Below are 24,637 nucleotides of genomic sequence, written 5' to 3'. Positions count from 1 at the left end.
TGGGATTACAGGTGTGAGCCACCATGCCTGACCATCTACATAACTTTTTAAATCTTTTTTCTTTTTTTTTTTTTATTGAGACAGGGTTTTGCTCTGTCACCCAGGCTGGAGTGCAGTGGCGCAGTCTTGGCTCACTGCAGTCCCTGCCTCTTGGGCTCAGGCAATCCTCTCACCTCAGCCTCCTTAGTAGCTAGGACTGCAGGTGCATACCACCACGCCTGGCTCATTTATTTATTTTTTGAGATGGAGTCTCACTCTGTCACCCAGGCTGGAGTGCAGTGACACAATCTCAGCTCACTTCAACTTTACCTCCTGGGTTCAAGCAATTCTCCTGCCTCAGCTTCCTGAGTAGCTGGACTACAGGCGCGCACCAACGTGCCTGGCTAAATTTTTTTTGTATTTTTAGTAGAGATGAGGTTTCACCTTGTTGGTCAGGCTGGTCTGGAACTCCTGACCTCAAATGATCTGCCCACCTCAGCCTCCCAAAGTGCTAGGGTTACAGGCATGAGCCACCATGCCCAGCCTGTTGTGTTTTTTGTATAGATGGGTTTACCCAGCCTGGTCTCAGACTCCTGGGCTCAAGCATCTGCCTGCTTGGCCTCCCAAAGTGTTGGGATTACAGGCATGAGCCACCATGCCTGGCACCTGTATAAATTTTAAAAATTACAATTAACAAAATGATTGTCAAAATAAATTATAAAAATAAATGCTTACATTTTATTACATTTTTGGGCTTTAGTTGACAAGATAATTCTGAAGTATCACACACATTGTAATGTCCTACTGCGTGTGACTGATAATTCATATCACATATGACTCACCTTGCAAATTTGACATAACTGAATTTATACTCTGTTTAATGGAAGGGCCCACTGCTCATGTCTTGAGTATTGTGACATTGTCAAATTGCTCTACAAGTTTCTAAATACAGTTTCTGTGCCCATCTCATCTTGGACCAATAACAGGTAGTTTTGCAGTCAAAACTTGAAGAGCACTATGTACAAATGATTCCATTCAGTTTTTCCCTAGTTATCCCAATAATGTACTTTATAGCTGTATTTCTTGTTCAATCTAAGATCCAATCTGGAAGTCCAGTGCGCTATCCATTGTGCTACGGAGCCACCTCTAAGATCCAATCTAAGATGAAAACCATAATTGGTCTTTTTTTGTTGTTGTTGATTTTGCATTTGGTCTTTTTTAAACTCCTTGTACTTAGAACTGTTTTTCATGTCTTTCCTGTATTTCACAGCATTGGTTTTAAGCTTTTTTTTGTTTGTTTTAAGAGTCCAGGCCATTTGTATTGCATAATGTCCCTCAGTTTGGATTGCTGCATTGTTTATGATGAGCTTCAGATTAATTATGTTAGACAAAAATACTACATTGATGATGCTTCTCATCCATCAAGAGACTCAACACTGATGGGGATAAGTTAGGCCACCAGTATCTTAAGACAGTACCTTTGCGGCTGGGCGCGGTGGCTCACACCTGTAATCCCAGCACTTTGGGAGGCCGAGGCAGGTGGATCACAGGGTCAGGAGATCGAGATCATCCTGGCTAACACGGTGAAACCTCGTCTCTACTAAAAATACAAAAAATTAGCCGGGTGTGGTGGCAGGTGCCTGTAGTCCCAGCTACTCAGGAGGCTGAGGCAGGAGAATGGTGTGAACCCGGGAGGCAGAGCTTACAGTGAGCCGAGATCATGCCACTGCACTCCAGCCTGGGCGACAGAGCGAGACTCCGTCTCAAAAAAAAAAGACAGTACCTTCCAGAATTCTTCATTGTAAGGCAACCTTTTCCTTGGTAATTAGTTGTTTACGGGATCCATATATAATAATAATAATAGCTACTATTATTATTTTGAGACCAGGTCTTACTCTGTTGCCCAGGCTGGAGTGCAGTGGTGCGATCTTGGCTCACTGCAACCTCCGCCTCCTGGGTTCAAGTGATTCTCCTGCCTTAGCCTCCCAAGTAGCTGGGATTACAGGCACCTGCCACTGAGCCTGGCCAAGTTTTTTATTTTTAGTAGAGACAGGGTTTCATCATGTTGGCCAGGCTGGTCTCCAACTCCTGACCTCAAATGATCCGCCCACTTCGGCCTCCCAAAGTGCTGGGATTACAGGTGTGAGCCACCATGCCTGGCCCCATAAATAATTATTGATGACATGAATTAGTAATATATTTTACTGCCTGAAATTATTCTGGAAGCTGTTGAGTTGTCCATCCAGTAGGGGACCAGCAGAACGCTGACAGTATAAACTTTTAATAGTTTGAAAGTCCTATAAAAAATAATATAGAAAGTATATTAATGTACCATTAGGAATATAGGTTTAAAAGTTTTTTGAAGTCTTTTTTGGCTTGAATTATTTTCTATGTGTTATGCAGACTATCTAAGAAAGATTTATTTATAACTTCACCAGTGGCCCTCACATAGAGTGTACAGAAAGCTGGTAAATAACTGTTGCTGTAAGAAGTCATTAGGCCGGGCGCAGTGGCACATGCCTGTAATCCCAGCACTTTGGGAGGCTGAGGCGGGAGGACTGCTTGAGTCCAGGAGTTGAAGACCAGCCTGAGCAACATGGAGAAACTCCATTTCTACAAAAAATATAAAAATTAGCCAGTCATTGTGGTGTGTGTCTGTAGTCCCACCTACTCAGGAGGCTGAAGTAGGAGTATCCCTTGAGACCAGGAGGCAGAGGTTGCTGTGTGCCAAGATTGTGCCACTGAACTCCAGCCTGGGTGACAGAGTGAGACCCTGTCTCAAAAAAAGTCATAAATTTTCGGTCCAATTAAGTGTTGTGGACTTGTTAGTAAATACTGTTATAGTTGTGTGCCGCAAATTTCCTATTTCATTTTTGAAAACAAGTGGATGGTAATTTTAAATGTACTTGATGGGTATTCAGGGAGTCTGCTGTTTTCACAATTTGTCAGAAGAGGGCAGCACCATGTCTATAAAAAAAAAACAAAGAAATGAGTATGGAAGCCCTTTTTTCATATGAATTACATACTGTCACATACATTTTATATTTCAAAATGATACATGCTTATTACTTTAAAAGTCATACCTTACAGAGATATATAACGTATATAACATGAAAAGTGAAAGTTCTGTAACTCCCTTCCCCTAAAGAAAAGAAAAACCCTGTTAATAGTGGGCATGTTGACAGGATTTTTTTTTTAACTTGATGTATTTATAGTTAAATATAGGCATTATAAGGAATTCTCATGAGGGGACTTACGAGATCTGAATTTTCATTGATAACAGATACAAATTTGTTGTATGGATTTGAGCATATCTTTTAATTTCTTCATGTCATTATTCTCCTTTTCTTTTTGTCTCTGTATCAAGTTAAGAGCATTACTACATCTTTAAGAAATGTGAGAAGAGCAAGTGATGACGGGAAGGAATTTGTAGGTCTAAGTGTAAGGTAGTGTTAACACAAAGTTGGTCTTAGGTTTTCTAACTGTATTTTAATGTTAAATTTTGGGCTTTGGTCATTTCATTTTGTTTTTGTCCCTACTTGAAAAATGTTCAGCTTATTAACCTAGGGGAATGGGGGAATATAGTATTTTGTATTCTGCGCTGTCACATAACCAGCTGAACCAGTTAGCTCAGACTTTCCTAAATGATTCACCTTTTGGAAAAAGCCGGTCATGGAAAGTTTCTGCCCAAATAAAGACTTTCGGGAAGTTCTGAGTAAGTGAAAATAAAGTTAAAATGGAATTTCTGCTGAGAACACTTGAATTAACTATTACTAATAATAGGCTTTTTCCTGTCAGGGTTCCCTCTTGTGCATTAGAGGTGGTCTATAATTTAACTGTTCTCCTACTTGAAGATATTTTGATACTTGAATCCCTTATTGCTTGTTAAAAGTGGAGTTGTTCTAGGCATACTGTCAATGAAGAGTAATCTGTAATATTACTTGGTGTCAATTACTAAAGTTCCTGAGATAAATATACCAGTGTTTCCTAGTGAATATAGATAGGACTTTGGCACTAAGAAATTATGAGCGATACTCCCACAGTTTATACTTTTTCTATGCTGCTTTTTTGCCACTTACTATATATCATGTATTATCATGACTTGCTTTCATGGTTGGCTGTTCTGCTGAACTGTGAGCTCCTTAAGAACAAAGGCCATGCCATATTTTTTTATATGTTCAACGTCTAACAGTGCTTGGATCTAGGTTGCTTTTCAGAAAATGTTGACCTAATTGTCTTAGGTGACTCTTTCCAGGTTTGTCTTTCTATAAAGGTAGTAAAAAACAAAACCAAACATGCATTACCTAGAGGCTACTTTTCCTTTTAAGCTATCACTTAGGCCATTTGATTTCATCTTCTCTATCACCAACATTCTGAAACTTCACAGTGATTTGCCTTGATGTGAATCTTTTTATTTTTTATTTTTTTGAGACGGAGTCGCACCTTGTCGCCCAGACTGGAGTACAATGGCACTATCTCAGCTCATTGCAACCTCTGCCTCCTGGGTTCAAACGAATCTCCTGGCTCAGTCTCCCAAGCAGCTGGGATTACAGGCACCTGCTACCAAGCCCAGCTAATTTTTTTTTTTTTTGAGACTGAGTCTTGTTTTGTTGCCCAGGGTGGGGTGCAGTGGTGCAATCTTGGCTCACTGCAAGTTCCACCTCCCCGGTTCACGCCATTCTCCTGCCTCAGCCTCCCGAGTAGCAGGGACTACAGGCGCTCGCCACCAAGCCTGGCTAATATTTTGTATTTTTAGTAGAGACGGGGTTTCACCATGTTAGCCAGGATGGTCTCGATATCCTGACCTTGTGATCCACCCGCCTCGGCTTCCCAAAGTGCTGGGATTACATGCGTGAGCCACCGCACCCAGCCAATTTTTATATTTTTTAATAGAGGCAGGGTTTCACCATGTTGCCAGGCTGGTCTGGAACTCCTGACCTCATGATCTACCCACCTTGGCCTCCCAAAGTGCTGGGATTACAGGTGTGAGCAACTGCATCCGGCCGGATGCTTTTAAATTAGCTACATCCAGTGTTCTACGGCTCTTTTTATGGAAACCTATCCTTCACTTCTAGGACATTTTCTGTTATTGTTGATAACTTACCCCTATTTTCTGTTTTTGTGAGATTCATATTAGTAGAATTGATATGACAGCCCAGGGCAGGCTAGGCTGAGGTAACAAACTCAGCAACTCAGTAGTGTAATACAGTACATTATTTCTTACTGGTGTAAAGTCCAATATGAGTTTCGTAGCACTCCATCGTGTAACTCAGTTGTACAGAACACCTAGGCTTCAGGGTTGCTCTGGCAAAGGAAGAATGAATACATAGATTTTCATGTAATTCCTCTTTTTTCAGAATGGACTTCAGCCATGCCTTTTGAGTCTGGAACTTCCGTGGTTTTCATTTCTCCAGAGTAATGGGTTCTGCTGGATTGGGGATGGGGTAGAGCAGTAGCCTGTGGTATGAGGTGCTGCTGAAGGGGATCTGGGGCCTAGTTGCTCCTGATGGAGAATTCCAACTGGTTTTAGCCCTTTTCCTTTCCTTTACCTCGAAAGGTTCCTGGTATCTCAATTTAATGAGCCTTTCTAGGGTACTGTAGTACACATTGGCTTGCCTGTTTTTGGCCATTCCACATGGCTGTAGGCTTAGGAGATCAGAGAAAACAAAAACCAAAGCCAGGTATTACTTGTCTACTTGCTTTCTACTTTTTTTTTTTTTTTTTTTTTTTTTTGAGACAGGGTCTCACTCTGTTGCCCAGACTATATAGTTCCACGATAATAGCTCACTGTAACCTTGAACTCCTGGCTTCAAGCAATCCTCCCACTTCAGCCTCCCAAGCAGCTGGGACTACAGGTACACGCCATGATGCCTGGCTGATTTTTTTCTTTTCTTTTTTTTTTGAGGCAGAGTTTTGCTCTTGTTGCCAAGGCTGGAGTGCAATGGCACGATCTCGGCTTACCGCAACCTCCACCTCCTGGGTTCAAGCGATTCTGCTGCCTCAGCCTCCCGAGCAGCTGGGATTACAGGCATGCGCCACCACGACTGGCTAATTTTGTATTTTTAGTAGAGACGGGGTTTCTCCATGTTGATCAGGCTGGTCTCGAACTCCCGACCTCAGGTGATCTGCCTGCCTCGGCCTCCCAAAATGTTGGGATTACAGGCATGAGCCACCGCGCCCAGCCAATTTTAAAAAAATTTTTGTAGAGATAGGGTCTTGCCATGTTTGTTGCCCAGGGCTCAAGTAATCCTCCTGCCCTTGGCCTCCCAAAGTGCTGGAATTACAGGCCCGACCTACTGCACCTGGCTGCTTTCTGCTGTCAGAAAATTTGGGCTGGGCACAGTGGCTCATGCCTATAATCCCAGCACTGGGAGGCCAAGGCAGGAGGACCACTTGAGCCCAGGAGTTTGAATCCAGCCCAGGCAACATGGTGAGACTCTGTCTTTAAAACAAAAAAAAAGAAGAAGAAAATTCTATTGGCATCCCTTTTCTGTTACACTTCTTCTCATTATCCTTGTGTAGTTTCATCTTTTTAAATTTATTTACCACTATTTAGTAGGGTTTTGGCAAGACTAGAATAAAGCATGTGTTCAGATTACTGTATGTAAGTGGCAGTTTCTACTTCTTCATTAGCTGGTCTGCCCCAGATTCTACCCAGAGCAAGGAAATTTAAAGGTACCCTTTCTAGTTTAGTACTCCAGAACCCTGCATTGAGCCTGAGATTTGGATGTGGGTTATTTTGGTTATTTTTACAACAGTGTAAGAAAGCACCTCAAAATTTAGTGGCTTTAAAAAATAATTGTTTTATTATAATTTCTCTTGGTTCCAGGGGTGACTGGGCTCAGCTAGGCAGTTCTTACTCAGGATCTCTTGTACAGTTGTAATCATACAGTGGCTAAGTGTGGAACCACTTCACAGGTTTTCTTTTTTTTTTTTTTTCTGAGACGGAGTCTCGCTCTGTCTCCTAGGCTGGAGTGCAGTGGCGTGATTTCGGCTCACTGCAAGCTCCACCTCCCGGGTTCCCACTATTCTCCTGCCTTAGCCTCCTCTATTCTCCTGCCTTAGCGCCCTACAGGCGCCCGCCACTGCACCCGGCTAATTTTTTTGTATTTTTTAGTAGAGACGGGGTTTCACCATGTTAGCCAGGATGGTCTCGATCTCCTGACCTCGTGATCTGCCCGCCTTAGCCTCCCAAAGTGCTGGGATTACAGGCATGTGCCACCGCACCCGGCCTTCACAGGTTTTCTTACTTCCATGTCTGATGCCAGAGCTAGGAAGGCTCAAACACCTAGGGGTTGGTACAGGCTTCTCAGATGTCTGTTTCTGTGTGATCTTCCTATATGATCTCTCCAACATAGTGGCTGCAGAGTAGCCAGACTTCTTTTGTGGTAACTTGGAGTTTCAAAGGTACATTCTTGAGAGAGACAGAGACAGGGACAGACAGACAGAGCATGCCAGGTGGAAGCTGTATCATCTTTTATTTGCTAGCCTCAGAAGTCATGTTGTGCCACTTCCACAGAACTCTTTGAGTTGAGACAGCCACGAAAGCCCATTCACTTTCAAGGAGTGATGACACAGACTCCCCGTCTAACTGGGGTAGTATCAGGGTTCTGGAAGAACATGTGGGGATGGGAAATTTGTGGCAACCATCTTTGGAATATACTATCTGCTATAGGGTTCTCTATAGCATTGCTGCTTAATCTCAGGATAGCCTTGAATAAGTAACACAACCTTATATTTCAGTTTTCTTACTCACAAAATGTAAATGTGTTAGTCAGCTCTTGCTACAGTAGTGCTGTGTAGCAAACCATTCCAAAACTCAGTGATATACAATGATAAGTATTTACTTGTTGCCTGTGTGCCTCTGAGTATCTGAGATTGGGTGAGTATCTGAGATTGGGTGATTTAGACTTGGCTCAGCTCAGCTCCAAGCTGCTTGTTTGTTGGATTCAGGTCTGCAGCATGTGTCTTTCTGCCATCTCGGACCAGCAGCCAGTTGAGGTGTATTCTCCTTATGACTCAAGGGACGAATTCAAGGGGCAACAGAAACAGCACAAACATGTTTAAGCTTCTCTTCCTCTCAGATCAGCTAATACTTCATTGGCCTTTGTAGCAAGTCGTGTATCCAAGCTCAGCATCAGTGGAGTAGGGAAGTATTTGTTTTGTTTTGTTCTTTTATTTTTGTGTATTTATTTATTTTTTGAGACGGAGTCTCGCTGTCGCCCAGGCTGGAGTACAGTGGCAGGATCTCGGCTGACTGCAACCTCCACCTCCCGGGTTCATGAGGTTCTCCTGCCTCAGCCTCCCGAGTAGCTAGGATACATGTACCTGCCACTATGCCCAGCTAATTTTTTTTTACTTTTTTTAGTAGAGACAGGGTTTCACCGTGTTGGCCGGGCTGGTCTCAAAGTCCTGACCTCATGATCTGCCCGCCTCAGCCTCCCAAAGTGCTGGGATTACAGGCGTGAGCCACTGCCCCCGGCCTGGTTTTTTCTTTTTGAGACGGAGTTTTGCTGTGTTGTCCGGGCTGGAGCGCAGTGATGCTATCTCGGCTCACTGCAACCTCTGCCTCCCAGGTTTAAGCGATTCAGCCTCCTAAGTAGCTGGGGTTACAGGTATGCACCACCACACCCAGTTAATTTTTGTATTTTTAGTAGAGATGGGGTTTCATCATGTTGGCCAGGCTGGTCTCGATCTCCTGACCTCAAATGATCTGCCCACTTTGGCCTCCCAAAGTGCTGGGATTACAGGCATGAGCCACTGTACCCGGCCTGGTTTTAAAACAGAAAAACGCTGGGCGCAGTGGCTCACGCCTGTAATCCCAGCACTTTGAGAGGCCAAGGCAGGCAGATCACGAGGTCAGGAGATCAAGACCATCCTGGCTAACACGATGAAACCCCATCTCTACTAAAAATACGAAAAAATTAGCCGGGTGTGGTGGCGGGCACCTGTAGTCCCAGCTACTTGGGAGGCTGAGGCAGGAGAATGGCGTGAGCCCAGGAGGCGGAGGTTGCAGTGAGCCGAGATTGCACCACTGCACTCCAGCCTAGGCGACAGAGCGAGACTCCATCTCAAACGAAAACAAACAAACAAACAAACAAAAAACAAGAAAAAACTTCTCAGAGGGCTACAAAAGAGGCCACTGAGGCCGGCCATAATAGACTGCATTTAAACAAAATTCCTCAGGTGTTTTTGTTAACCTGGAAAGCCTAGGCAGGGATTAAACATTTCTCCTTCTCTCTTTATCTGAATTCTCAGGTACCATAAACACCTTTATTTGAGCCTTTAGGACTCAGTTTTAGTGAAGATAATTTTTTCAGATTTGAAGTTAGACAAAATTCTCAGTCATGTTGCTTTTGTCCATTCCCAAATTATTGCTAATTTAGCCAGTTTTTGTTTCATCTTTGGGTTGTTTTGGATATAAAACAGGAGCCTTCTGCAGAGTCTTCTCAATCCATTTATTTATTTTTGAGACAGAGTCTCGCTGTGTTGCCCAAGCTGGAGTGCAGTGGCACGATCTCAGCTCACTGCAACCTCCACCTCCTGGGTTCAGGCAATTCTCCTGCCTCAGCCTCCTGAGTAGCTGGGATTACAGGCCCCTGCCACTATGCCCGGCTAATTTTTTGTATTTTTAGTAGATACAGGGTTTCACCATGTTGGCCAGGCTGGTCTCGAACTCCTGACTTCGTGGTCCACCCACCTTGGCCTCCCAAAGTGCTGGGATTACAGGCGTGGGCCACCGTGCCTGGTCTCCTCAATTTTTTTTTTTTTTTTTTTTAACTCTTGTTTTTCTCCTTGAAATAGTGCCAACCTAGGCATTATTTCCCAATTCTATCACCTATATTCCCAATATTCCATCTCTCCATCTCAGCTTTCAAGGCTGAGTGCTAATCTGCATGTGGGGTGCAGTGTAAGGGCCTTTTTCAGCCTTCACATCAGTAACACAACATGGAGATTTAATATTGACTGCTGCAGTGTGTTTCATGCTGAGAAGTCATGGAGGGGAGATGGACTGCATTTAAACAACATTCCTCAGGTGTTTTTGTTAACCTGGAAAGCGTAGGCAGGGATTAAACATTTCTCCTTCTCTCTTTATCTGAATTCTCAGGTACCATAAACACCTTTATTTGAGCCTTTAGGACTCAGTTTTAGTGAAGATAGTTGTTTCAGATTTGAAATTAGACAAAATTTGCAGTCATGTTGCTTTCGTCCATTCCCAAATTATTGCTAATTTAGCCAGTTTTAGGGGATTTTGTTTCATCTTTGGGTTGTTACAGGGTGATAAAATTTATAAACACTGTTGTTTCATTTGTTAATTTTAGTGAGGGAAAACGCTTTTTAATTTTTTTTGTTTTTTTGAGACGGCGTCTCATGCTGTCGCCCAGGCTGGAGTGCAATGGCGTGATCTCGGCTCACTGCAACCTCTGCCTCCCGGGTTCAAGTGATTCTCCTGCCTCAGCCTCCCGAGTAGCTGGGACTACAGGCGCCCGCCACCACGCCCAGCTAAGTTTTATATTTTTAGTAGAGACGGGATTTCACCATGTTGGCCTGGATGGTCTCGATCTCTTGACCTTGTGATCCGCCTGTCTCGGCCTCCCAAAGTGCTGGGATTACAGGCGTGAGCCACCACGCCCAGCTGGGCAAATGTCTTCATTGAAAGTTGTAGTGAACTTTTATCATAATGCTGAGCATCCAGAATTTATTGAAAGCCCAGTGGATCTTTTTCTAGTTGTCTTTATTCCCTTTTCTAGCTTGTTACTTTCTCTTTATTCTTCTTGTAAGCTTGATGTCTTTTTCCTTGGCACAGGGTAACTAAGGAAGTGGATGCTACATCTAAAGAGGCCAAATCCTTCTTCAAGCAGAATGAGAAAGAAAAACCACAGGCTAATGTTCCTTCAGCTCTGCCGTCACTCCCTGCCGGGTCAGGGTGAGTATTTGAGTCTCAGTCCCTGATGTACTTGGCACATTGGAGAAGCTTTCAGTGCAAATACCTACTTTCGCTGCAGATCAGACTCCTTTCCTGAGAGAGAGAATTATGATGCTGCTTTGCCTTTGCTGCAATATTTACCAGAATGGAAGATGCAAAGGAAAATTAGCCATAACTTTCTCAGGAGGATTGCTTGAGCCCAGGAGTTTGTGACCAGCCTGGGCAATACAGTAAGACCCTGTCTCTTAAAAAAAAAAATTAGCTGGGCATGGTGGCTTGCACCTGTGTCCTAGCTACTGTGGAGTGTGAGGCAGGAGGATCACTTGAGCCCAGAAGGTTGAGGCTGCAGTGAGCCGTGATTGTGCCACTGCACTCCAGCCTGGGTGACAGAGATCCTGTCTCTTAAAAAAAAAAAAAAAAAAAAAAAAAAAAGAAAAGAAAAGAAAATTAGCTGTAGCTTTCTTATTTGTTGCCAGCCTAAAAGAAGTCCTAGTTTATAGTATTGAACACAAAGCTGAACATGTAAATTTTACATTTAAAAATAATACTTTTCAAATGAAAATATCAGCCTTCTTCAGAACTTTTCATGAAGATTTGGGATGAACACTCACTCCCATCCTCTGTGATCTTAGAGGAATATAAAAAGATCAAAGATGATTTACAAATAGTTTTCTTAACACATTGTCAGGAACTTAATAGTTTTTCTCCCTTCATATTTTTCATATTACTTGAGTTATTTTTAGCTGAAGGCTAGAATTCTTTCTTTTTGGCAGAAGTAAAAATTCTTTTTTTAACCTAAATGTTAGAAGTAAAGTATTACAGTAAATCAGAGAGGCTTAAGACTGTTGCCACAGGGAAGTGAACATAGACCCATACCATGGATAGCCCTGACTACCCATCTGACTGCTGTGGGGAGTTCTGCGTAGTCTCCTACACTGGCTTCTATGGCCCTTCAGTCAGATATTGTCCCCTCTTCCTTCCCTCCTGGAGCATACCTGTCATTGCTATGAGCAGTAAAGTTTTGTTTCACTTTTTTTTTTTTTTTTTTGAGATGGAGTCTCGCTCTGTTGCCCAGGCTGCAGTGCAGTGGTGCGATCTTGGCTCACTGCAAGCTCCGCCTCCCAGGTTCATGTCATTCTTCTGCCTCAGCCTCCTGAGTAGCTGGGACTACAGGTGCCACCACGCCCGGCTAATTTTTTGTATTTTTAGTAGAGATGAGGTTTCACCGTGTTAGCCAGGATGGTCTCGATCTCCTGACCTCGTGATCCGCCCTCCTTGGCCTCCCAAAGTGCTAGGATTACAGGCGTGAGCCACCGTGCCCGGCCCCACATTTTTTAAAAGAGTGTTGATTTTCCTAAAAAAGTGTGAGCTTTTTTAGGGCGGGCCTTCCCCGCCTTTGCAGCCCTGGCTCTTAACAACAGTTATACTAGTGTACTCTCTTAGGTTGCATTTACCCAGAAATAGACCCTGAGATAAAGGTTTAGGTGCATATCATTTATGTGAGAGATGATTCCAGGAAGCCCCAATAGAGAGGTATAAGAGAGGAAAGAAGCCAGTAAAGGTTGAGTTATCAAGCAGGTGACTGCTGGTGGTGACTGGCACTCATTCCTGCTGGGAAACTTAGAGATTGGGAAGAACACAGTGAGGGCTGAGGAGGATGGGATATTTAACCTCCAGTGCCCATCGGACATTGGCTCGGAGCTGCTTCCACACATTCCTTGCCCTCTGTCCTCAGGCTGTGAGCTGCAGGTGCTTGCTGTAAGATGCTGCTCTCAGCATGTACCATGGCACTGAATGCCAGGACATGTGGATGGGGCTACTTCCTCATCTGTTACATCTTTATCTTCTTGATACTCAAGATATTTCTCTCCCACTGAGCAGAAGTCATGTAGTAGTTACACAGAAACCTAAGGAGGAAGAGGATTTGACTGCTTGCTACCACAGTAGAAATGACATAAAATCAGATGAAGGCAGCTGTAGAACAAAATTCTACAGACCTGGCCCTGTTAATACTCTAGGCAAGTACTTTGTAAGCTGTGGTTTGGAATCATCAATTAAGAGAAAATATCAGAGCACATCACATGTAGTAAGAGTAAATACTGTTTTCCAGCCCGGCCAACATGGTGAAACCCCATGCCTACTCAAAATACAAAAATTAGCTGGGCTTGGTGGCGCATGCCCATAATCCCAGCTACCTGGGAGGCTGAGGCAGCAGAATCGCTTGAACCCAGGAGGCAGAGGTTGAAGTGAGCTGAGATTGCACCACTGCACTCCCGCCTGGGCGACAGAGGGAGACCTTGTCTCAAAAGAAAAAAGAATAAATAATGTTTTATAGAGTTTTTATTTCAGTTACTGATGTGCTTATACTTGGTAACAAGCTGTTTTTTGTTTGTTTGTTTGTTTGTTTGTTTTTGAGTTGGAGTCTCGCACTGTCTCCCGGGCTGCAGTGCAATGGTGCAATCTTGGCTCACTGCAACCTTTGCCTCCTGGTTCAGGCCATTCTCCTGCCTCAGCCTCCCGAGTAGCTGGGATTACAGGCACGCGCCGCCACGCCTGGCTAATTTTTTGTATTTTTAGTAGAGATGGGGTTTCACTATGTTGGCCAGGCTAGTCTTGAACTCCTGACTTCGTGATCCACCCCCCTCGGCCTCCCAAAGTGCTGGCATTACAGGCGTGAGCCACCACACCCATCCAACAAGCTGTATTTTTAATGAAGATTAGGGTTTTTAAAATTTGAAGCTATAGGTTAAACAACATGTTTTTGGCTTTATATTTATTGTATTGTTTGCAGGGGGTTCTCTTCAGACCAGTAGCTTGCTTTATTTATTTATTTATTTATTTTTATTTCTTTTTTTTTGAGACAGAGTCTTGCTCTGTCGTCCAGGCTGGAGTGCAGTGGCGCGATCTCAGCTCACTGCAACCTCCACCTCCTAGGTTCAACCAGTTCCCTGCCTCAGCCTCCCAAGTAGCTGGGATTACAGGCACCTGCCACCACGCCTGGCTGATTTTTGTATTTTTAGTAGAGACGGGGTTTCACCATGTTGTCCAGGCTGGTCTTGAACTCCTGACCTCGGCCACCTGCTTCCACCTCCCAAAGTGCTGGCATTACGAGTGTGAGCCACCACACCTGGCCGCCCAGACCAGTAGCTTTCAAACTTTCTTGACTGCCACCCATCATAAGGAATACATTTTACATTATGCCCTTGTATACCTATAAAAATAGGTATGTAAAAAGGTGAGATAAAAATTTGGTGTAATATTTACCCTTACTATGTATAATATGCTCTGATTTTCTGTTTTACATTATTGTGTATAGATGTGTCATTTAAAAAACTGTTATGACCTGCTGAATTGATTTCACAATCAACTACAACCTGAATTTGACAAAATACTGCTCTAGACAACGTGTGGAATTAGCCTTCAGCAGGTGATTAAGAGTTGCCAGGTTTGTATGTGGTATTATTAGTGTTTCTTTCACTTATTAAAAGTATTGCTATGAAGTTACCTCTGGATATAACCACCAGATGGAAATAAAGGCAAAGAAGCTCTTCTTAGGATTCTGGTTAGTTTCAGCTAACACAGTTTTTACTTCTAGATTCCTTGGACATTTCTTCTTAAAATAATCCTTGTCGATGCTTAGAGATTCTACTTGGAAACTGTATGTTTCAGAAAATACTCTTTGCTACTATAATTATGAAAATAACTAAAGAATGGAGAAATGGCAGCTTAAAATCAGCTTAGTTAAGTCACTCATGTAGAAATCTCACTGCTTGTCATATCCATGCCTGCCTTTCTTAGAGGTAATATCCTTTTTAGAATAAGAAATCTGCTGAGATGATATCTGCATGAGGGAGATCCAGCAGGAAACAGATGGCATTCTCAAATACGATAGTTTGAGGAGAGTTTAATAACTCACAAAGTGGTGGAAAACCACAGGGATACAAATATTGGTGTGGCCTCCCTGGGGCTGGTAATAATGAGACTCTATTACTACCCCTAGGCCTGGAAGGACAAGAGTCGGAGCGGTTAATGTCAGAGGAAGACAGGGTTAGGTGGAATGGACCTCCTGACAGGAGCTGAGACCTTCTGTTAAGTGATGGACTTCCCCCAGAGGGAAGCCAAGGGAATAAATACCCACATCTGTTTCTTCTCTCTCTGCACCCTCTTAGGGCACTCCATCGTCCTCTGAGGCTTATTAAAGAATATTCTGACACTTGTTAAAACTGTGAGAACACTTTATCCAAAACTATTGCAGTGGATGTCAAGACTATCTCTAGGGGAGAGAGAGAGGGCTCAACTCCGAATACAGCAAAGACAGCTGGGGATTTTTAGCAGAATCGGGAGGCAGGTGGTCAGTGGATGGAAAATTACTAAGAGGAGACATCAAGGATAGGGTGCTTCTTGCTCAAGGCAGGAGGGTAATGTGATCAGATATCAAGGGTAGGGGATTCTCTCTACACTGACTTAGCACAGAATTCTTTCCAAAACTGCGCTGTGCAGGCCAGCAAGGGCAGGGGCCAATTTCAAGCCTTAGTTGAGAAGAGGGCTCAGTGGAGTCTGACTAAAGTTTGGTTTAAGGAGAGTCTTCATCAGGCTGTCCTCACAGAGCAGCTCCTAGAGCAGACAGCTATGTGAGGAAAGGTATAGAGGGAATCTAGGGGCCAACCAGGAGCTACCTTGGGAGCTATACAAGTGAAATATTTTTCAGTAAAGAATGCTGACTCCCTTATAAAATGGGTAAAGTGAAATTTGACCAAAATCAGTTTCTTTGAAAGCCCTGATGGAACATAACACATTACAAGGATATGTCTGCCAAGTGCCTGAGTAAAAGTCCTTAGAGTTGTACATGAAAATGTACGTGTTTAATTATGATACTGTGAACCTTGGATTTCTGAGTAAACTCAGAATGACTTTCAAGGTTGGTATGCTCATTTTTATGAAATGCATCTCAAAAAGCTTTACAGTTACAATCGTGCCTGGGAAAAGACGGGGCCAAGAGGAATTCAGCTGATCTGGGGTATCTGAGTGGGCACATTTTATCAGTGCAAATATTAGTATCTGTCAGCAGACTCCATATGCAGGGTATAGAAAGTCTTTTCGAGGGAAGGATCTATAGGAATAATCTAATATTTTAAAAGAAAATTAACGCAGTCAAATTTTTTTCCCACAGACTTTTTTTATTTTGGGAGCTGCTTCAGTTTATAGAAATTGTCTTGCAGAAACACTTCATTTGTTTATTTTCCTCTCTCTAAACAGATTTAAGCAATACAGGAAAACCAGAGCAGGAGAGTAAAACATCCTGTCCCACATCTTTTGCTAAGATAAGCACAGATTCAGAAATAAGAACAGATTTAGAGGAGCAAATGTTTGTAACTGAAAATGCATTTCCTCCATGTGTTTAAAATAGCATACTGCTTAGGCTATAAAAAGCCAAAGTTTATGTTTTGGGAATGGAATAAGCCCAATTTTAATTAGAGGCAGGAATCAAACTACAAAAATTACTCTCCTACATTTGGTAGTAAAGTACAAAGCTTAGTATGTCTAAATTCTCATGGTCTTGTCATTCCGTGCTCTTGATCCGCCTCTTCCCTCACTCCCCAGTCCTTACTACCAGTACTATTAGCTACTTGCATCCAGTTTTCTCAGCATTTGCTGGTATCTGGCTGGCCAGGCTTCAACCCCACATTTGCTACCTATTTTCAAGCCAACATTTGCTATTTATTCCAACAGCGGGCCACCATCAGTGTCATTAAAATTTGTAATCCTGCCCTTACACATTGACTTAATTAAGGGCCTACTGTTTAGCTGCCTCTTTATAGATTGAGAATGACCTAAAGCAATATAACTTAAGAGGGAGAGACATTATTTTCCCATGTAGTTTTAGCCTTGTTTTCTTGATCTATGGAGTGAAAAAAAAAAGAAGGCCTTAATGTTGAGTATCAAACAACATCATAGGTGATGTCAGTGTAGCAGTGTTTTCCCCAAAGATAGAAGACACAGAATCCCTCACAGTACCATCCTGAAGATACAAGACTCAGACTAAGGACTGAGAAGACAGTAATGCTGACCATTGTGGTTTGCCAAAATTCAGTGTATGTAATCAGTAACCAGCAATCTTTGGTTTGTTCAGCAGAGTCTTCCTGTCTGAGCAGTTAATGGTGTGATCTCTCCCAGTCTCCTCATTTGGCCAATATTTAAAACTCTGGAAAGTTGACATAAAAATCTGGATTACTGGCTTTTCTTGAGAAATGAAAATTTCTGCCACTACCTTCCCTCTTCACCTATGGTAACACTGGGGTGGCACAGAGTAGATGGGATTTGCCCTTTTGTGGTCCTTACTCAGTGGCTTTACTCATTTATATTACCTGCATGGTTCCTGTAGGCAACTGCTTTTCCCACTCTAGGGTAACATGTTTCCCTTTGATGACCATGTTAATTTCATTTTGGAAACAATTTGTTCTCTAGATTAAATACCAAACATACTGTCTTCTCAGACTACAGGTTAAATATTCTTTACCCTTTTTTAAAGAATAAATAACTCCTATTTATTGACTGCTTCACCACATTTAAAGCACAATGCTAAATGTTTTACATGTATTATTTCACTTAACCCACATAAACATTCCAAGACGTAGGCACTAACTTTGTGCCCATTTCACAGGTCAGGACACTGAGGTTCAGAGAGGCATCCTTAACTTGTTGAAGTTACATAGTTGATGATTGGTCGAACTCGGATTCCAGCCCAAATCTGTTCGAGACCAAAGCCTGGGCTCTCAGCCACTTTGCCATTGCCACTGCTCGCTCTTATTCTCCTGATAGATGTTTTTTTGTTAAAAGAGTCTCTCCTCGATTTCATAACGGATGAGGGACTCTGTTGAAAGCTATTTTGTTATTTTTGAAGAAAGTGAGACGGCTGTTTCCCTACTTTTCCTTTGTAAGCTTTTCCTCATTAATATAACCATTTTCTATACTTTTGTTTCATTCCTGTCTCAAGAAAGTGAAGGTCTAGCACATTTTAAAAAAGGAGTTCCAGGTGTGTTTGTACATTGATACCTATCAGCAACAGTGAAGCTGTGGACAAGATGTGATGTGGGGAATAATGGCTATTACTGTTCCAGAGGGTAATCAATTCCTACTGAGGTATGAATCCTACATTGTGGACAACTTATATGTTGATGGAGAGCCAGGTAGGAGTATCATTGCCCAGCTTGTGTCAAGTCTATTTCTTCTGGTGGCCATTTGTTCCAGGATAGTACTAGCTAGAGATAGCTTTTAATAGGATGTTTCAGGAACTAGTGGTGACAATGGAGATGATTGATTTTGGCAGCTCTGGTGGTACTGGTGTTATCTTACTTATCGGCTCCAGAATGACATGGTTTGTGTAGAAGCAAGAATACCCTGTACCTGACTTTCACCTTCATGTTCTTCAGTGGATGCTAATACCCTGCTTCATTTGTTTTTAAGTTATTCTTAATTTGTTTTAAAATAAGCCTTTATAGGTATTGCAGGTACAGAGTAAATAGATTAGAAATCGAATAAGGAAAATAATTTTTAAAAGATTTTCCCCTGAATATTTGGAGTATTTTGAATCTATTAAAGGCAACTTCATTCACATTGTTGCTTCAAAGCTATTATTCCAGGCTAAGCTAGTAACTGCAATAAGTATGAATGGAGAGTCTAGTGATATCCTTTTGGGAGGGAAGAGGATATCTGACAATTCGGATCATGAAATAAAGTCCTTGCCAATCTGAGCATCTAAATGAGACTCTAAACAGAGAGAAGGTTTCTCTTTTTTTTTTTTTTTTTGAGACCGAGTCTCACTCTGTTGCCCAGGCTGGAGTGCAGTGTCGGGATCTCGGCTCACTGCAGCCTTCACCTCCCAGGTTCAAGTGATGCTCCTGCCTCAGCCTCCCAAGTAGCTGGAATTACAGGAGCCTGCCACCACGCCCAGCTAATTTTTGTATTTTTAGTAGAGACGGAGTTTCACCATGTTGGCCAGGCTGGTCTGAAACTCCTGACCTCAAGCAATCCACCTGCCTCGGCCTCCCAAAGTGCTGGGATTACAAGCGTGAGCCACTGTGCCCAGCCAAAAAGTTTTCAAAGCAAAAACTTTTTTCATTTGTGGTCACCAAGATGATGTAACCTCTGTCAGTTCAGATTGAATACCTACAACAAATGCTCTGAACCTAGGAATTATCTATAGTGATTTTCAAGGTTGCCTGGAGTTAAATAAATTCTAGTGTTCTTAGAAAATTCTATGAAGAGATGAACTTTATTACACATAGCAGCCTTTTTCCTTTGCTCTTAGCCTCAAATTATAGTGCCAAAAAGTTTCAAACATCTATGATTTTAAGAGCCAGATGTCTATCAGGATCACAAACTTTTTTTTTTTTTTAATTTTACTTTAAGTTCCGGGATACATGTGCAGAATGTGCAGGTTTGTTACATAGGAATACATGTGCCATGGTGGTTTGCTAGGATCACAGACTTTTAAAACTTTATTTTGCCATATTCCTATACCCTTGGTTGTGCCAGATTGTCTTGGCGTGAAAAATGAGTCAGTTAAATGCATTAGGTGCTTCTTGGATGTGTAGGGAAGAATGGAATAGGTATGTGAAGTTATGGTAGTCATACAGTTTACTTAGTATGATAATATAAGTTGATTTGGGAACAAGGAAACGAAGATCTTCATTTAAGAAGATGATTATGATACTCTAGGAATGAAGTGAAAATATTTTGGTTAACTTTAAAACAGTAATTTATTATTGCTTCATAGGGCTTTAACTTCTTTTACTGTACACTAGAGGGCAGAATTCCACCTGAAAAGATAGCTCGTCTTTGGCAAGATCCCAGAAAGCATTAAGCAGCATTCTTAAGATTGGGTAAAAGAGTCTTGTACATTTTTCTTTGCCTAATTAGATTCGTCTCTTGGTATGAGATTTCTATGTACTATGCAGTTTCTACTTTTTTCTTGTATTAGAATTCATTTTTTTCAACTCTACTATTATGCTTAGAAAGAGAAATGATTTTTCTTCTCTCACTTTTTTTTCCTTGGGATACAAAAACTTTGTTGTTGTTGTTGTTGTTGTTTTAAATTACAAATAAGAAAGTAAAAATGACCTGTAGTCCCACCACTTAAATTTTTTTCAGAGAGAAGGCAGTGAAAGTTCCTTTCTGCCTGTCCGATTGTTAATTCTCATCCCTAGAAGCTGATAGCTGTTAACTGATGATCAGTTTTGTGCAGATCCTTCCCTGTGCTATGATAATATATTGTATTCATATATATTAATATTAGTCACAAGATTCTCCATTCATACTTATCTCAGTTACTAGCTTGGCCTGGAATAATGTCTTTGAATCAAGAATGTGAATGAAATTGTCTTTAATAGATTCAAAATATTCCAAGTATTCATGGGAAAATCTTTTAAAAATTATTTTCCTTATTCAATTTCTAATCTATTTACTCTGTACCTGCAATACCTATCAAGGTTTATTTAAAAATAAATTAAGAATGTTAAAATCAATGATCAGGGAAAACAATATATACATATATATAGTATACATATATATGTATTGCATTTGTAGATACTTAAAACAAAGTGGACTTACCCTGTCTGTACTGGTCTGCTATATATATATATATATATTTTTAGTTTCTTCTTGCAACTTATATTTTTACTTAACAGTCTATCTTGGACATCTCTCCAGGTTCAATATAAACATCTGTATTTTTTTTATGCCTGCCTGGTATTCCATTTTGTGACTGTTCCATAATTTGAATGCCCCTTCTCTTATTGAACATTTACAGTTTTCCAAATTTTACAGTTATTAATAATTCTGTGGTAATCCTTACACATATGTTTTTTATGTTCTCATGCTGTTATTTCTGAAGGACAGAATTTTAGAAGTGGGATTGCTGGGTCATTGGGTATGTGCATCTTAAATTCTAATAGCTGCTGCTAAATAGGCAGTAGCAATTTGAAGTCATGCCAGTATTATGTGAGAAGGCTAGTTTCCATACAATTACCAATATGTATTTATCTGCATTTCTCCACGATCATTGTAGTAACTGTATCTTTATAACCTGCTGGTTTGTGTGGTGGTTTAAAATTTTTCCTCTTTTCTTTTTTTTTTTTTTTTGAGACAGAGTCTCACTCTGTTGCCCAGGCTGGGGTGCAGTAGTGCGATCTCGGCTCACTGCAACCTCCACCTCCTGGGTTCAAGGAATTCTCCTGCCTTAGCCTCCCAAGTAGCTGGGATTACAGGCATGCGCCACCACGCCTGGCTAATTTTTGTATTTTTAGTAGAGATAGGGTTTCGCCATGTTGGCCAGGCTGCTCTCCTGACCTCGGGTGATCCGCCCACCTCAGCCTCACAAAGTGCTAGGATTACAGATGTGAGCCACTGCACCCAGCCAAAATTTTTCCTCTTTTGAAAACTGTTACCAAAACAGACTTTTTGTTAAACTAATACTGTTTTGTGTATTTGTCAAATGTTACAGAATGAATAAATTAAGGTTTGCATATTACCTGTAGGTAGTTTCCATATTGTATCAAATTATCAAAGTTAATTAATCTTCAGTCATTTAAGAGATCAGGTAAAAAAATCTAAATTTTATAAACACTGAGATAAATTGTGAGCCAAATTTGGGGCTGTATCTTTGTTTTTTTTTTTTTTTAGACAGAGTCTCGCTCTTTTGCCAGGCTAGAGTGCAGTGGCATGATCTCGGCCCACTGCAGCCTCCACCTCCCAGGTCCAAGCAATTCTCCTGCCTCAGCCTCCCTAGTAGCTGGGACTACAGGCGCCCACCACCATGCCCGGCTAATTTTTGTATTTTTAGTAGAGACAGGGTTTCACCATGTTGGCAAGGATGGTCTCGATCACTTGACCTCATGATCCGCCCACCTCGGCCTCCCAAAGTGCTGGGATTACAGGCGTGAGCCACAGCGCCTGGCTGGGGCTGTTTCTTATTGATCCTTTGCAAATGCTGTGTGCTGCTTCACTCTTAGGTTCTTTGTGTTGGAAGGTACTATTTCAAAATGTTTTTTAACATCAGGGAAGAATGTCATTCATCCTAATCATAGCACTAAGTGATTTTTATGTTCTGATTAAAGTTCTTATAAAGGCAACTTGCTGCCGTTTCCTGAATGGTTCTGATTGTACAGAAAGATTCATATTAGATAAATACTTTAATTTGGATTGAGGAATTTTTCTTTTGGGAGAGGCTGAGCAGCTGTGTTCTAATTATTTTGGTCAAGGATTGAAAATCAGGCTGGCCTGAAGTCCAGCACTTAACTATACTCAGTTACTTGAATTTTGGATTCTGCCACAACCCTGTTACCCAAGCGAACCTATGATAAATTTAAGCTGAAATAATTTAAAGCTAGGCTAATATTTTCCCATCATTGAGGATATGGAAGATTCTAATCAAACATTCATCTTTAGACCTAGTAATTCTGGATGCTTAAGACCATAAAACATAACCTTTTGATTATTAGCATTTCCTTGAATTTGAAATGTAGTACAATTTCAGTAGTTGCTAATTTGAGAATGTGTAGGAAAAACTCATGCTTTCCTTTGGCTTCTGCTTTAAACTGAGATCTTGTAGTCCTAGCTGCTTGTGAGATGATGTGCCTGTAGGAAGTGGAAACAAAAGAAGAGTTTTCCCCCACAGTCAAATAGGGCATGACATGACTTGTTTGGCCAGAAGTGAGAATTAGGAAGATCCAAGGAATATCATGTACAAAACGCTCTTGATCTTGGTCTCTTGTATAGCGTTACTTGCTTCAAAGCAAAACTTGGAGGAAAAGTTTCCTTTAGAACAGTAACCACAAGCATCACGTCTGCTTTTCAGCCATGTTTCTGTGTTGCGCTGTGGGGTTAACTAAATCCAAGTTTTTGATACCATTTCAAAAGGGCACGCTGATTTAGCCTGTGTTAGACCAGTCAAACCTCAATTTCTCTGTCTTGAGGTGGTGAAACCAGCTTTCCTGTTGGGCTAACTTGGGTCAGATGTGTGTTTCACAGTATCCTGCAAGCCTAAGCCAGGCAGAATTTCAGCTGTGTAAAGGCTTAGATTATGAAGTACCTATCTGTCTTTATAGAATATATTTTTTAAACCTTTTGAAGTAGAACTTCTAACACCATAATGAAAGCAAAGGATCAGTGTTTTCAAGGGATACTAGGGAAGGTCTGTGACAAAGACTTTTATTTTCCTTGTATTTTATCAATCACTCAGGAAATTAGTTGGCAATGAAAAATGGAACACAACTCTATCCCAATATAGTATGTCATCTAATTATGGTACCCTATCTCAGAATACCCCTTCTCAGTAAGACTGGTATGCCTCTGAGCTTTTTTTTTTTTTTTTTTTTTTTTTTTTCTTTTTTTGAGACGGGGGTTTCACTCCTGTTGCCCAGGCTGGAGTGCAGTGGCAAGATCTCAGCTCACTACAACCTCTGCATTCTGGCTCAAGTGATCTTCCTGCCTCAGCCTCCTGTGTAGCTGAGACTACAGGCATGCACCACCATGCCTGGCTAATTGTCTCTGAGCTTTCTACTGCTACCTTTCCTATATTTGTTTAGGGTTTTCCTAAGATTCATGGGCCTCTTGTCTTTATGTATCTAATAATGTCATCTACTGCTACAGCTTTAACCATCTTTTCAACACTGATGATTCTCCCTCTGCTCTGTCCTTTCAGTACTGCTTTTCTCCTGAGCTCCAGACCCATATCTCTTGCTGCTTGCAAGCAGTTTATTCTGAATCCCCTTGACTCCACAACTGGTCCAATATTTAACTCATTTTCCTTAAATCCTTCCATATTACAGAAGTGAAGAAACCAACCTGTGAAATTAAGTAGCTTGCCAAAGAGAGAGAAGCTGGACTAGAAATCTGAGGCTTCTTTCCAATCTAGTGTTCTCATCTGCTGGGCCAAAACTGCTTGTCGTTGGTAGAGGGAGAATGTCCCACTATTTTCCTCAGTAGTAGTTGAGCCCCAACCTCAGTGTCACCTTTAGTTTTTCCCTTTCTTGTCTTTCCCCCTAGCCCCTAACTGCCCAATCCAGTGAGTCCTTTTAACTCTACTTCCAAAATATCTCTAAGTATTCATTCATATCCCCCTCCCTCATTTTATCTCCACTCTCATTGCCTTTTTTCTGGGTCTTACATTCTTTCTTTCTTTTTTAAAAAACTTTTTATTTTAATTTTTTATTGAGACAGGGTCTCACTTTGTTGCCCAGGCTGGTCTCCAACTCCTGCCTTCAGGCATTCCTCCCATGTTGCCCTCTGAAAGTGCTGGGATTACAGGTACGGGCCGTTGCTCCTGGCCCTGGGTCTTGCGTTCTGAAGCATCTGTCACCATGTAATTAGAATATTTTCTAAAATCTTTTGAAAGGCTTGGACTATTGTAATCATTTCCTAAGTTTACATAAAGTCTGTAGTCACTCTTCCTCTCTCCACTCTACGTGCCACTGCTGGGGTGATTTGGCAGAGATTTAGCTTAGTGTCACATGCTCAAAAATTTTATCTTTGTTGTCTATTAGTACTAGTTTATTGAACTGCTACTGTCGATTGCTAACTCTCAAAAAAATCCTTCAGTTCACTGTCAGTATTTCCTTTTATGTTTAATATGTTTTTACTCTTTAGCGAGGTTTTATCTGTGGTGTGATCTTATATGACCTGGGGTTAAAAAGTGGAGATGAATTTGCTTTTTCTAGATGCTCTTGCCTGGGC

General features: G+C 41.6%; 1 protein-coding gene across 2 annotated transcripts in view; it reads left to right on the top strand.

The window, feature by feature from the left end:
* CFDP1 (craniofacial development protein 1) overlaps positions 1–24,637 on the top strand; it is a 136,964-nt gene that overhangs the window by 29,068 nt on the left and 83,259 nt on the right. For both annotated transcript variants that reach the window (XM_002826649.5, XM_063717775.1), the window contains exon 5: positions 10,787–10,906. In XM_002826649.5, coding sequence (XP_002826695.1) covers positions 10,787–10,906 — 120 coding nt within the window. The remainder of the gene's footprint in view (positions 1–10,786; positions 10,907–24,637) is intronic.

This window comes from Pongo abelii, chromosome 18, assembly GCF_028885655.2.
Source record: "Pongo abelii isolate AG06213 chromosome 18, NHGRI_mPonAbe1-v2.0_pri, whole genome shotgun sequence".
Lineage (NCBI taxonomy): Eukaryota > Metazoa > Chordata > Mammalia > Primates > Hominidae > Pongo > Pongo abelii.
The sequence above is the reverse complement of the archived record's forward strand: the minus strand, read 5'-3'. Positions and strand labels throughout refer to the sequence as shown.